The 13,512-nt window shown below is 39.6% G+C and overlaps 1 protein-coding gene across 1 annotated transcript in view; it reads right to left on the bottom strand.

Moving 5' to 3' along the window:
* Window positions 1-6,659: 6,659 nt before the first annotated feature.
* opn7b (opsin 7, group member b) overlaps window positions 6,660-13,512 on the bottom strand; it is a 152,707-nt gene continuing 145,854 nt past the window's right edge. Inside the window, 3 exon segments of the mRNA XM_061734860.1 lie at window positions 6,660-6,722; window positions 6,725-7,159; window positions 7,276-7,610. Of these exon segments, the coding sequence (XP_061590844.1) occupies window positions 6,660-6,722; window positions 6,725-7,159; window positions 7,276-7,610 (833 nt within the window).

The following is a 13,512-nucleotide window of genomic DNA, read 5'->3' as shown; positions in this document are numbered from 1 at the left end:
ACATCTCACTATCCCATTGCCTTGTTTCCATTGCTGTGAATATTTCACCTTGCTCTGATTGATCGTAGTGCTAAAGTGCATGCAGAGGTAGTTTGAAAAGCAACCATTGGTGCCCCCTCGCAAGGCATTCCTAAACTAAAATACTTAGACTAGAATGTAACGTGAAGTACAGAACGGAAACCTATTCAAGCCCCGTCATGTCTTACACATCCACTTCAAATAATATCAGATAAAAACCAAAAGCTTCAACACAAATCAACATCTCTTCTGCAGGGGAGCTCATGTGGACTAAAATCCAATTTAATTTGGCCCATGCCATCTTTTCTCCTTTTACTGCCACCAGGTCAAAGCAAATGATGATTTAGTAATGCTTAGCTGCTTACAGTATTTAAAAGCAGTGACTGACTCATTAAATGAATCTCGAATTATATTTTATTTATTTTTTCCATTTTACTTCAGAACAAATAATATGCCCTTGAATAGATGCACTGAACACTCTTGATACAATCTTTATATTTAAAAAAAAGAATAGAATGTAAACATTTTCACAGTGCATCTGAAATATCACTGACAATAATTATAATAATTTATTAATAATGTAATAACATTGTTTTAAAACCTGTATAGATACACATAACTTTGTCATATACAAACATACATATATTTACAACACATTGTCACATTCAGTCTCGTGTCCTGGAAACAGAGAGAGAGAGAGAGAGTGCATATGTGTTTTCATATGCCAGCATAATATGACAAGACCAAAAATCTCTGCAGAACAAAGTCAGAATAAGGTGTATACTTTCCTGAAGACAAATGCAGAGAGATAAGAAGTCTTAGCAGATTCCAGCTGTATCCTCCTGATTGTGTTTAACTACATATATAGGGTTTGTCTGAGTGTATGGACACCAAATGTATATTAGATTTATCACATTATTCCATCTTTCAGACCTATAGTATGCTTGGAGCAACCATGATTTCATATTACATACTGTAAATGCTGCTTATAAAATGTATGCTGATTCTGAGTCGCAGGTCCGAAATGGGATGAACAAAGTCTTTGTGATGATTTTAGGCTGCACCTGGACAGACAAAAGTGTTGAAATTATGCATTTTTACTGAACTGGTGACAGCAGCCGATTTTTCTTTGCAAGAGATAATAATGATCCCATCCGGCTTGAGCATTCTTTGTGAAAACCTCTGCTATATCAGCACTTCTATTTTTCTGTCATAAAGCTTACTCATGGTAAACAGCTCAGCCAAGTGAGTGTAATCATTTCAAACACTTCTGCTTCTTGCATTTCTTAACAATGAATGCTTCAGTTTTCCAATTCAAATTCAGCTACAAATACATTCCTTTATTAACTGGGAGGTAGAAACAGTAATTTCAACAGAAGCTGCACAAAGTGCAAATGGATGCTGTAGCAAATTGAGTTCGCATTCGCAGATGTCCACTGTGGTGAAGAATGGAGTTAAATGTGTATGGCCAAAGAGAACAGAGGCCATATTCTGTTAAAGTATGTTTTTTTTATATTTTAACTTATTTATCCCTATATACCGCTTTGAATGCCTTCTGACCCACAGATAACCAAAAACCAGTTTGTTGGCATTGTGTTTCCTTGCTCTCTATAAAGCGGGGGGGGGGGGGGGGGGGGGGGGTCAAATAAAAAAAAAAAGTAAATTATGATGTCTCTCTTTCAACACAGCACACACCACGTGTGGGACATTTGTCAGGGGGACTGAGGCTTTTGCAGTTGTCCAATTAGGGAAAACTGTTTTATGTGTGCTGCAGATCCCCCCCACTCATCCACCTCTACCCACCAACACCTCCAGGCTTCTATTTTTGCAGGAAACAAGTACATACAGTATGAGGACAAATAGCAACGCCTCAGTTGTTTCATGGAGCTCAAGAAAAGCAGACTCAAGCTGCAGCCATGGGAAGCACAGACCCGGCAGCTATTTTGTACTAAAACTTCATAAAAAGAGACACTTTTGGAAATTCTTTGAATGTGACCAGTCACAATCTTGGAAAAAAGCATAAAAAAGTAAAATCCATCATCCCCATTTAGAGACACTTCTAGGCCTTTCTCCATCCTTTTTGAAATACTTTGGTGGATATTCACAAATGATATTCTTGAATTACATCTGTCATATGTACAAACATATTATATTTACAGACATGTCCGTATATATACAGTATATACAATATATGAATGTAGATAGCCAGTGTAGATGACCCAGGTGGGAATGGCTAGTGATACAGAATATACACCTGGGTACTTGCAGTATTCGCTATTTAAGTAGAACAGAGTAGAAAAAAAGAGACATCAGGACAGATTTTCACAGTAACGTTTCAAAGTTTGTTCATCCATCTTTTCCCATAATGTTGGGCCTGACAAAGTTTCTCCAGCACAGGACCTGACGCCAAGTCTTTGATATGTATAGTCTTTGCATGATAACCTGCATACTGGTAGAAAAATATGCATGTCCAAAATGGCATATTGGCTTTGACAGTGTAAAGGTGACCTGTAACCTTTGGCTGCAGCATGACAAACAAAATTTCCTCTTGCATTTCACTGGTCCTTTGCTTTTTACACCCGTGTCTTTTTGTATAAAATTCCAGTCATCATCACACCAATATCAATCCAGAGAGGAGTACAATCATTTTTTTATACGTACCATGCTATGCATCACACAATTTGTAGGTAACTTATCTGTTTTTCGTTTCATCCTGGAAATTACAAAGCTAGACGCAGCAATGGCCTGCTACCCTGTGAACCCTGTTTTGTGGTTGTCAGATGCATACTGCAGACTACAAGCTGAGGATGACAGTATTGTCTCCAATACCCAAACAAGACCTGTGTACAGTTAGCCAGCATAAAAGGTCTGAAGGGACGCTTCTCTTTACAGCAATAAACGTTTCACATGCAGCTGCACGTGTGATCTGAAATAAACTCAGGCTTCTGACAGACCAGGACTTCCTTCGTTTTATCTCACAGCTCACTTCTGAAAAAAAACGAACCACAACTTCTCAAATCTGGACTGAGAATAAAGAATGCTGATTATATAAAACTTGTTTGATTTTATTGGATTTTCGGACGTTCCACTGCTTATGTTTTTCTGTCACGTTAAATCACTTTCTCTTTTTTTTTCAGCTTTCTTTTTTGTTTTGAAATAACGTTCAGAATTTCAGAATAACTGTGACAAGTCCAGATTTGGGTTAGTAAACTAAAAATAAGATAAAAACAAGAAAATTGCCTGAGGAGATCCCTCATTCAAGGGGGCAAAAGTATTCACAGAAAAAACAGCACTTCAAATTTAAATTCAAAGGACTGTTCTAATCGTGTCTGTTGCACTATAGCAAAACCAAGTACAGTATTGTAAGTATAAGGGTAGGAGTTCGTACATTTTTCTTCCTACTCCTTTTCGAACATGTCAAGACTGCTGCCGCTAGAGAAAAATATATTTAAAAAAAGTGTGTCTCTTGCATTCCTTGTTTAAGTATGTTCAAGCATGTCTGTTACTTTACACTGCCATCATGTTCGAAATAAACTTTTGAATTGAAGTATTGTTTACTAATGTGACTACATTAATTATCTAAATTCTCACCTAATCGTAACTACTTTGCTTTAACACAATATGTAAAGTAAACATTTTATTGAATAAAAAAATACACTGACTTTGGATGTTGAAAACAATAAAACATACATATTAAATCTAAGCTTTCACTAAGCATTTGTATGAGAAAAACATCAACAACTATAGAAGGTTGTCACAGCAACAATAGTCTTATATCCTCCATAATGAATAAAAAGAGGTAGAAGTTATGCTCTCAGGTTACTACTAATGTCCACTTGCACCTGGCTGATTGGCCAACTGAATGTGTTTTTGGATACCTTGTGGCAAAACGGAGCCAGTTTAAACTTTTTTCCCTCTACTTGAGCGCAGTGGAGTCTCTAAAATGAAGAAGGGGGCTTTGTTTTTCATGCAGTGCCGATGTCAGTCCGAGTGCAGCTTAAGTCCACAGCTAGCCCCAGGCCGAGTGCAGTGAGAAAAGCCCAAGTAGGGCATTGCTTTAGATGTTGATTTTAGTTCGATCTTCTTCAAGAAGTCACTTACACAATCTTCCATGAGACCAGCAAATATTTGCCGCTTTCATGCTCACGTAATATGGAAACTGCACGGGACTTCAGCCTCCCTTCCCAGATTAATCAATTCAGGAATTTGATTTAAGCAAATTAAGAAATCATCAACGTTATGCCTGTCAACCACACCGTGCAGCTGAGCCCGTTACATGTGTTTTGGACATGATATGTCCTTTTCTCCCTCAATTGAATTGAATTAAATTGAATTGAATTGTTTGATGGTTGTCTGTGCTGAGGGTCAAATATTAAAAAAATAAAAGCTTATCGGGCAAATAATTGCAGTTAGGCTCAGCTGCGTTTGGTAGGTATTCTCATATATATATATATATATATATATATATATTTTTTTTTTGGAGTATATCTGATAGGAGCTGAGGCAACTTCTATCTTCTGTCTCTCATTTAACAGACTCTTTAACTGAACAGCAGGAGAAAGGAGCACTGACGGCAAGAGTTCACGCATAGGCATAATACTGTTTTCTCCTGTTTTGTAATACTAACGTCCACGTTTTAATGGTCCCTTTTTTTCCTTTCTGTATTACAAAAAATTGTAGATACTGTTAACTCTTTTTGCCGAAACTGCATACTCGCACCTCTGCCCATGAAAGCACACTCACAGAGGCACATCAGAAAAGACTCACAATATAAAACATACCACACAATTTTTTAAACACTGTCTTTCATATACAGGTCTCATCAAATGTAATCTGATGAAAAAGATTCATTCAGGTTTTCTTGCAAATATTTCTGGAGAGTGATGACTTTGCAGTCACACGTAATATTAAGACACTAGCTGGATTAATATTGCAAATTTGGGAGTGTTACAGTTGTTTTAAAGGTTGATTAGAAGATCCTTTTTTTGAACCATTTTTGCTGTGTTAGTTGAAATTTTCTTTTCACATTGATAGCCGACAGATAAATATTCTCAGGTTTAAGAAAACAAATCCTTAATCACCTGTGGAAGCCACAGATCTTAACACTATCCAGTCAGGTGTGACTGTGGAAGTCATCGGATCGCAGGCTTGTCTTTCTTCAGTAAACGAGAATTGTCCATTTAAATCTGTTTCTGAACTGTGGCCTGAAGGGAGTTTCCTACTCAACCTTTAAAAATAATTATTAAAAAGCTAGCTAAGTTTCTCCAACACGGACCAAACTTGTTTAAGACCACTTGATTATCTGATTGCTATTCTTTTGGCCTTGCAGTCTTTCCTATAAGGGGTGTTGCTGTTTTTCATGTTCAAGTTAAATACAAAAAAACGTAAAACAAAAAAATACAAAAAGATTCATGGTATAAAAAAACTGAAAACATGCTTAATGAAAATTACTAATCTGAACACCTTTAAATAAGAAATAAGAGTAAAAGACTCTTGGATTAAAATGAAAGAAACAAGGACCAAACAGCCACCTTACTAACTTTACAGAACCTTACTTTCAGTAAAAATAAAAATGTCCTTACATAAAGATCTGACAATATTTAAGTATATTCCTTGTCTGTGTTTCTTTGTTTTTATATAAGAAAAGCAGATTACACTGTATGTCATGTAAATGACAAAAGGAAAAAAGAGAGCCATCCAACTAATGAATTTGCAGCTTATTTCACACTTTAGCCATCAGAAACTATAAAATCAAACCATCCAAGCAGAGTCTCCATCTGAAGTATATCGGGAGTGAATAGATCATGTTGAGTGTTAAATTATACTTTGCTCTTATATCTTCCCAGAGGTAATTAGACAAAATGAATAATGGCAAAACTGGCATCTCTTGTCTGCAACGGGATCAATACTATCATCTGGTCAATGTCAATTTTAACACAACAGACACCTTATTAAGTCTGATCTGTTCGGCACTCTGTTATTCACCCCTTCAATGAACCCAGTTTATACAGTTTAAATTAATCTACCTGGAGCTTTGAAAGTTTTGTTCATACTAATGAATGAGGATGGCACACTAATTTTCTTGTTGGATAACAACAACAACAACCCTGTGATCCTTCAATTTGAGGCATGCATAAATAAATACAAATACATCATTAAGTACAGTACCGGTAAAAACACATAAAGGGTAGTTGAGGGAGGAAGTCGCAGTATCAGTTCCTCCCTCTAAATCCAGCGTAAAATGATTTGCATTGTGGCTCCACAGTCTTGTTTCCTTGCTGTTGATTGTTTGTCATCAGATAGTTATTGACACTTGTTATTTGCCTGATTAAATATTACACATTTGCCTGATTAAATATTACACATGTGAACTGTTTGGCTTGCTTATTTTCTATATTGGCTTTTAAGTATATAGTCTTTTTCTTCTTCTTTTTTTGGCAGTATCACATATTTGAGGCATAAGACAAGTTGAGTTAAAACACCCAACCCCCCCCCCCCCCCCCCCCCTCAATCAGTCACTTTAGAGGTTTTTGTTTTGATTATGTTTTTACTTAACTTGAAAATAGTCTCTTTCATACTTCAGTCTAGCCAGAGCACCCCCCCCCCCCCAACCTTTTATAGCTTCCTGCTGCTTCTGTTCTCTAGAGAAAGTCACTCTGCATCTCATTGGAGAGCTGACTGACAGCCACCTCATTTTGCAGAGATCCTTCATTATCCTGGCAGTCTGCTGAGGGCTGTAATCTCCAAAGTTTTCTCTAGCACCAGTGGCTGTTTCAGGGCAAGGACAGTGCCTGCAGGTCTTGTGGTTCTCCGGTAGCCCGTTGGACAACCTTGTAGAGTTGCACTCTTCATCGTGATGAGGTTGTCTGCAAATACCCTTCTGTGCAGAGGTGTGCTGGCACAAACATCCGCACAGGGTGCTTCTGCACAGGGCCACATCGCCACACAGTGACTTGCGGAAATTTGGCTTGAAGACCAAATAGACAATAGGGTTGTAAAGGGTGGAGGACTTGGCAAAGATGGCTGCCAAAGCGAAAGCCATGGGCGGCACATTTGCTGGGTTACCAAATGCAGCCCACATGGAAACGATTGCATATGGACTCCATGCTGTCAGGAAACCGATGCAAACTGCCACAGAGAGCTGAAAAGTTAACATGACAACAGTTAAAAAAAACTAAAAAAACATTTAACATAAAAACATTAATTCAATAGCTATTGAACAGTGTGTTATATTGGACAATGGGCTTATGCATTCACCTTGATGATAAGTGCATGTGCATTGGTGATCTTGTTCTGGGGGGACATGTGCTGCTGCACAGCTTGGCGAGAGCCTCGCACAGTCAGCAGGATGAACGTGTAGGATAGAAAGATGACAGTGCAGGGAACAATGTAGCAGAAGAAGAAGAGGCAGATGATGTAGCTCATAGCTGCAGAACTTTGGCTGGGAGCATGCCAGTTGATGCAGCATGCTGTTCCATACGGCTCGGCGCCATACTCTCCCCAGCCCGACAGGGGACCGACTGCGAACACTCCAGCGTAGCCCCAAATGCCAGCAACCAGCAGACAGGCGTGGCTGTATGAGAACTTGTTACCTGTAGATGATTGTACAAGCACACAGACAGGAACATAATTGAGAGGTTATGGATTGAAAAACATAGCAACAACATAAAGGAAAAAATACCAAAATTAAAGCTGCAAGCAGCGATGAACGGGCCCTCGCACTCACGTCCACCGCCCCCCATAAGCATATCAGAAATGACACCACCCACGACTTCCTATGTCAAACCATTCAAAAGTTATAGCAGAAAAAAGGGACAACCAATCAGAAGAAGGGGCGGGGCTAATTCAGGCCAATGAAGGTCAAGGAGTCCATACAGAGTCTGATGACACCACCCACGACTCTCTATGTCAAACCATTCAAAAGTTATAGCAGAAAATCGGACAACCTATCAGAAGAAGGGGCGGGGCTAATTCAGGCCAATGAAGCTCAAGGACTCAATACAGAGTCAGATGACACCACCCACTACTCTCTATGTCAAAACATTCAAAAGTTATAGCGGGAAATAGGGACAACCAATCAGAAAAAGGGGCGGGGCAAATTTTCACCAATTATGGTAAAGGACTCAATACCGAGTCCCATGACACCACCCACGACTCTTTATGTCAAACCATTCAAAAGTTATGGCAGAGAATAGTATTCTAGGGGGCGCTGTTGAGCCGTTAGGCCACGCCCATTAATGCAAACCATGAAATATCAAATGTATCGCCAGGCCTGGCTTGCATGCAAAATTTGGTGACTATCAAATATGGACCAATCAGATGAAGGGGGGGGCGCGCCTTTTGGCGTCTAGCGCCGCCACGGTAACACTTTTGAAAGAGAAAAGTAATGCGTGGTGTCGCAGGATGTAGACGCACATTTTGACGTATAACACACCTGGGTGCACATTACGGTTCAGGCCGTATTAATTGCCGAAGGAATGGCATAAATTGTGCCAAAATTACACAATTAATTCAAAATGGCCGACTTCCTGTTCGGTTTCGGCCATGGCTCCAAGAGACTTTTCTTTAAGTTGTGACATGATACAGGTGTGTAGCGATTTTCGTGCATGTACGTCAAACCGTATTGTGGGGCTTGAGGCACAAAGTTTTCCGGGGGGCGCTGTTGAGCCATTTTGCCACACCCATTAATGCAAACCATGAAATATCAAATTTTTCGCCAGGCCTGGCTTGCATGCAAAATTTGGTGCCTTTTGGGGAACTATCAAATATGGACCAATCAGATGAAGGGGGGGGGTGCGCTTGTTGGCGTCTAGCGCCGCCACGGTAACACTTTTGAAAGAGAAAAGTAATGCGTGTAGTCGCAGGATAGAGACGCACATTTTGATGTATAACACACCTGGGTGCACGTTACGGTTCGGGCCGTATTAATTCTCGAAGGAATGGCTCATATTGCTCCAAAATTACGCGATTAATTCAGAATGTTCAAAATGGCCGACTTCCTGTTCGGTTTCGGCCATGGCGCCAAGAGACTTTTCTTTTAGTTGCGACATGATACAGGTGTGTACCGATTTTCGTTCATGTACGTCAAACCGTATTATGGGGCTTGAGGCGCAAGTTTTTTCTGTCTGAACCAACCAGATGAAGGGTGGGCGCCCTTTTTGGGTCTCTAGCGTCGCCACGGTAACGCTTTTGAAAGAGAAAAGTAATGCGCGTAGTCACAGGATGGAGACGCACATTTTGATGTATAACACACCTGGGTGCACGTTACGGTTCGGGCCGTATTAACTGCCGAAGGAATGGCATAAATTGCGCCAAAGTGACACGATTAATTCAAAATGGCCGACATCCTGTTCGGTTTCGGCCATGTCGCCAAGAGACTTTTCTTTAGGTTGTGTACTGATACAGGTGTGTACTGATTTTCGTGCATGTACGTCAAACCGTATTGTGGGGCTTGAGGCACAAAGTTTTCCGGGGGGCGCTATTGAGCCATTTTGCCACGCCCATTAATGTAAACCATTAAATATCGAATTTTTCGCCAGGCCTGACTTGCATGCAAAATTTGGTGACTTTTTGGGCACGTTTAGGGGGGCAAAAAGGCCCTCCTTTCGTCAGAAGAAAGAAAGAAAGAAAGAAAGAAAAATTCCTACAGATACAATAGGGCCTTCGCACTGCAAGTGCTCGGGCCCTAATAACACTGTATAGAGCAGTGAAATATAGCCTCCAGTATCTGGAAAAGAGGTGAAAAGATATTTCCAATAAGAGCTGAATAACGTGATTGGGTATTTCCCACAGACGAGCATGTAGAGTTGAAAAAGAGAATGACTCGCTGAACAGAACAGAACCTCAGGCATATTCTTATGAGAGATCACATTGTATGCACACATGTGGCAGCAGTAATGGTCATATAGCCCGGCCAGCAGGAAATAAACAAAAGCACAGAAAATTCACTTGAGGCTAAAGCATGTGACAAAAATGTCTTACAAACAGAGCTACTTCCAAATATTCTTCAAATGTTGGGACCTGTGCACATGAGACCCATTTATCTTTTTCATTTTTGTTACAGCACAAAATCTTCATAAGAGCACATTATATATACAATTTGTTCATTGCTGTGTCTGAAGCCATCATTTTAATCTGGGAATATTGCAGAATTGAATTATACTGTATTAATCCTCAAAGAAAAAAACGTGTAGCAGGGTCATTTACTTATAAATGTATATAAGAACGAATAAACTAAAATAACCCTCAGCCCACAAATCAGCTGGAGTGTAAGAAGTGTAACAGAAACAGTCGGTTGGCTCAAATGTCCAGATATCATCAGGAATGTCTTGGTGTGGTGTGTTTGTTGATAATGCAGGTGAGCTCTCACAGAAGACAGCCTGGACAGAAACGTATAGCCAAAAATGTAACATATGGGATGCAGGGGCACTCCTTCACAGTAGCATGTCCAGGCCTGTTTCAAGTCTTTTGTCTGTCTCTACCATCCAACAAATGTATACAGAGGTCCTGGAGTCCAGAACATGCTCTCGCTACCACATTTAGAAAATTGTGATGCTTCCCAGGGATCCTACATTTCCCATGATTACTGTTGCTGTCTGTCTTTCTCCTGCTCTGCAACCTTGAGCTCTCCTTTTCAACTGTACTGGAAAGCTTTTTTTTTTAAAAAAAAGGTTAATCAGCAGCTTAATCCCGCATATACTAATCAGTTTTCCTTGTTGTGGCAATTCATCATAACAAACGTTAAAAAGAAAAAGAATTAGCAACAGAAATCCATCAGGTGGAGCAGTATCTAAATGAGCATAGAAAAATGTTTCAAAAAACTTCGTTTCACTGGAAAAAAGCTCAGTAGATAATTCATAATTCAATAGTCAAAATCATGCTGGTTTTTATTTCAAGTCCTTTTTCCTTTTTTTCTAAGCTTGCATATTTGTACTAGGATCTGCCTGCGTCAAGAAATGTGTACAAATGTGCAAGCATCTGTGTACAGTGTTAACGCATTATCACTGGTAATCTTCGTCTCCTTGATTTCTTCATGTATTTTTGAGAAAATCTTCCTTTTTTTTGTTTTTCTTCTTGCGGCGCCACGGCTCAAAGCAGGGACCGACTGCTTAATGACATTCACACCCATGCATGTTATGTCCTGACCATGCCATTGTAGGTTTTGCCTTATACTAATGGAAGTCTCCTATCTAAACTACAGTATATCAAATTGTGTAACTCCTCCTTTTTACTGCAGTTGTGTCTGAGTGTGAGTCAGGGGATACATGGCAAACACAAAACCCTGCTCACTAAATCTGCTGTAATTGATTTAGGCACGGGCTTGTTCAGTGCTCAGTCAGTGAGGATGGAAGCACAGGCAGCCTTATCTGGCACCACACAGTCTCTTCAGCAGAATGTCAGCCTCTCTTACACTTGAAGCTGAGGGTGAGAGGAGGTGATTGCGCCCAGTGGCAGTGGCTGAACTGTGTGGCGCTGAAGAAGGGTGGTTACCCACTATAGATGGCTTTTATAGTGGAAGAGAGAGAGCGAAATTTTAAGAGCGAAATTACCGGAGTCAAATTCCTTGTTGGACAATGTTCGAACCTGGCCAATAAAGCTGATTCTGATTCTGATTCTGATTATCTGACGAGAAGCCTCCCCATACCAATCAAAAATGCCAGCAAATACAATTGGCACATGGAGGATTAAACTGAAGTATTTTTTAGACTGATTGCTGAACTCAGTTTCAAAGAAGGGCCCTCAAATACCTGCTGCTTACTTTAAAACAGGAGAACATCACTCCTTTCTTCTCTTGATTTCTGTATCTCATAAAAGTGGCCACTCATACCCATTACCCACCTCACACAAGCTCTTCTCTCACCTCTTCATACTAAGTAATGCAAGACCAAGGATTTTAGTGGCCTGCTGTGATGAAGTTAATGATTCAAGTACTAACCTGAGTCATTAACTGGAACCAATGTAGTTTTTCAATGTACAATGACCATCTGTTTGCAGTTCAGTGTTTCAAGACTGAGGATTGTCATCCATTTTCAAATTGTACTTTGAGTGCTCAAGGTGAAAGTTCTTTTTGTTCTCTTTTTACCTGAGAGATTTATCTCAAATGCAGCTGAACAAGTAACAATAACCCCAAAACCCTGGAGAAATAAGTCACCAAAGGAAAGGTGTAACAGAGGTAATGAGCTCCATTGTCCCGGTTTAAGGTCGAGCTGTTGCATATTCCCTCCATATGTGGACTTCTGTTCAGTCTTTACTGTACACTTCCTCAATGAAACCGGAGAATTGTCATGTCCACCACAACAAAAAAGACTAAAATATTTTCCATTAGTATCATTTCTGGATTCCTTAACATGAAGTAAGTTGGTAAATTATAACTTATCACATTAAAAAGCACTTAAGTGGTCAATGTTCATAACTGTGTGAGACAAGGTTGTGTTTTAAAGGGTTAATGTTAGGCTATTACACCACAGCTGAGTAGTTTGTCAGAGTGAATGTTAATGAATTTTTATTTCAGTATTAAGACTGCATCATTCCTTGGGCTGCTCGGTGGCATAGTGGGTTAAGCAAGCGGCTCATATACTGAGGCTTCAGTCCTCCTTTAATGGTCGCAGGTTTGAATCCTGGCCTGCAGCCCTTTGCTGCATGTCATCCCCATTCTCTCTCTCTACCCCCTTCCTGTCTGCAACTTGAATAAAGGACCACTAGAGGCACAAAAAAATCTTTAAAAAAAATGCATCATTCCAACTTGTCAGGTTTCCTATTCATTATATTCAATTTGGAAAGAGCTTGTAATATGTTGTTATCTTGCTTAATGTGCCAATACCGTGCGCTACCTCTCTCTGCTTAGTTAACAATAATCTGGCATTGGCTTGGGTGGGACTCAAATTGATTTCAGATGTAGTTGCAGATCAAAGAAAACCTCCGGATGTCTCATAGTGGTTAAGAGTGGTGTACATCCTCCATTTTCTCAGGAATAACAGAGCTTGGGGTTTTGTTTTTTTCATATTCTGTGGTTTACATAATGTTTCCAGCATGGCTAAATCTTAAACCCAGTAAATAGCTGAATTATGTGGTTGAATTGTGAACTCTATAAAAACAACACAACTGATTGATTATGCATAAAAACGATTATGTGTGCTCATAAGCGTAATTTGGACCAGATCTGTTGTAGAAGAACCAAACTCACAGACAGTGACAATTCCAGATAATCTCTTTGTGTAAATTGTGGTTTATCTATTTATTATTATTTATTCAAGTATGTATTTATATGTGAGAAAGTTCACATTTCTGTGACTAAGAGGTCTGTTGTAAATCAGTCTACATCCTGAATAAAAAACTGAAACAACAAAACATGTCATATTGTCATTTCTGCTTCTGTCACATGCTGACAGTCTGTAAAAGACCACCTCAACATATCATGTAGATGCCTCAACCACCAGGAAAACCTCAAGCAAAGTGCATTAAGCCATTTCGTTAAGTATTTTTTCTGTCCTTACA

The sequence above is a fragment of the Cololabis saira genome, chromosome 12 (assembly GCF_033807715.1).
Source record: "Cololabis saira isolate AMF1-May2022 chromosome 12, fColSai1.1, whole genome shotgun sequence".
In the NCBI taxonomy this organism is placed as follows: domain Eukaryota; kingdom Metazoa; phylum Chordata; class Actinopteri; order Beloniformes; family Belonidae; genus Cololabis; species Cololabis saira.
This window is presented reverse-complemented; position numbering and strand designations above follow the sequence as displayed.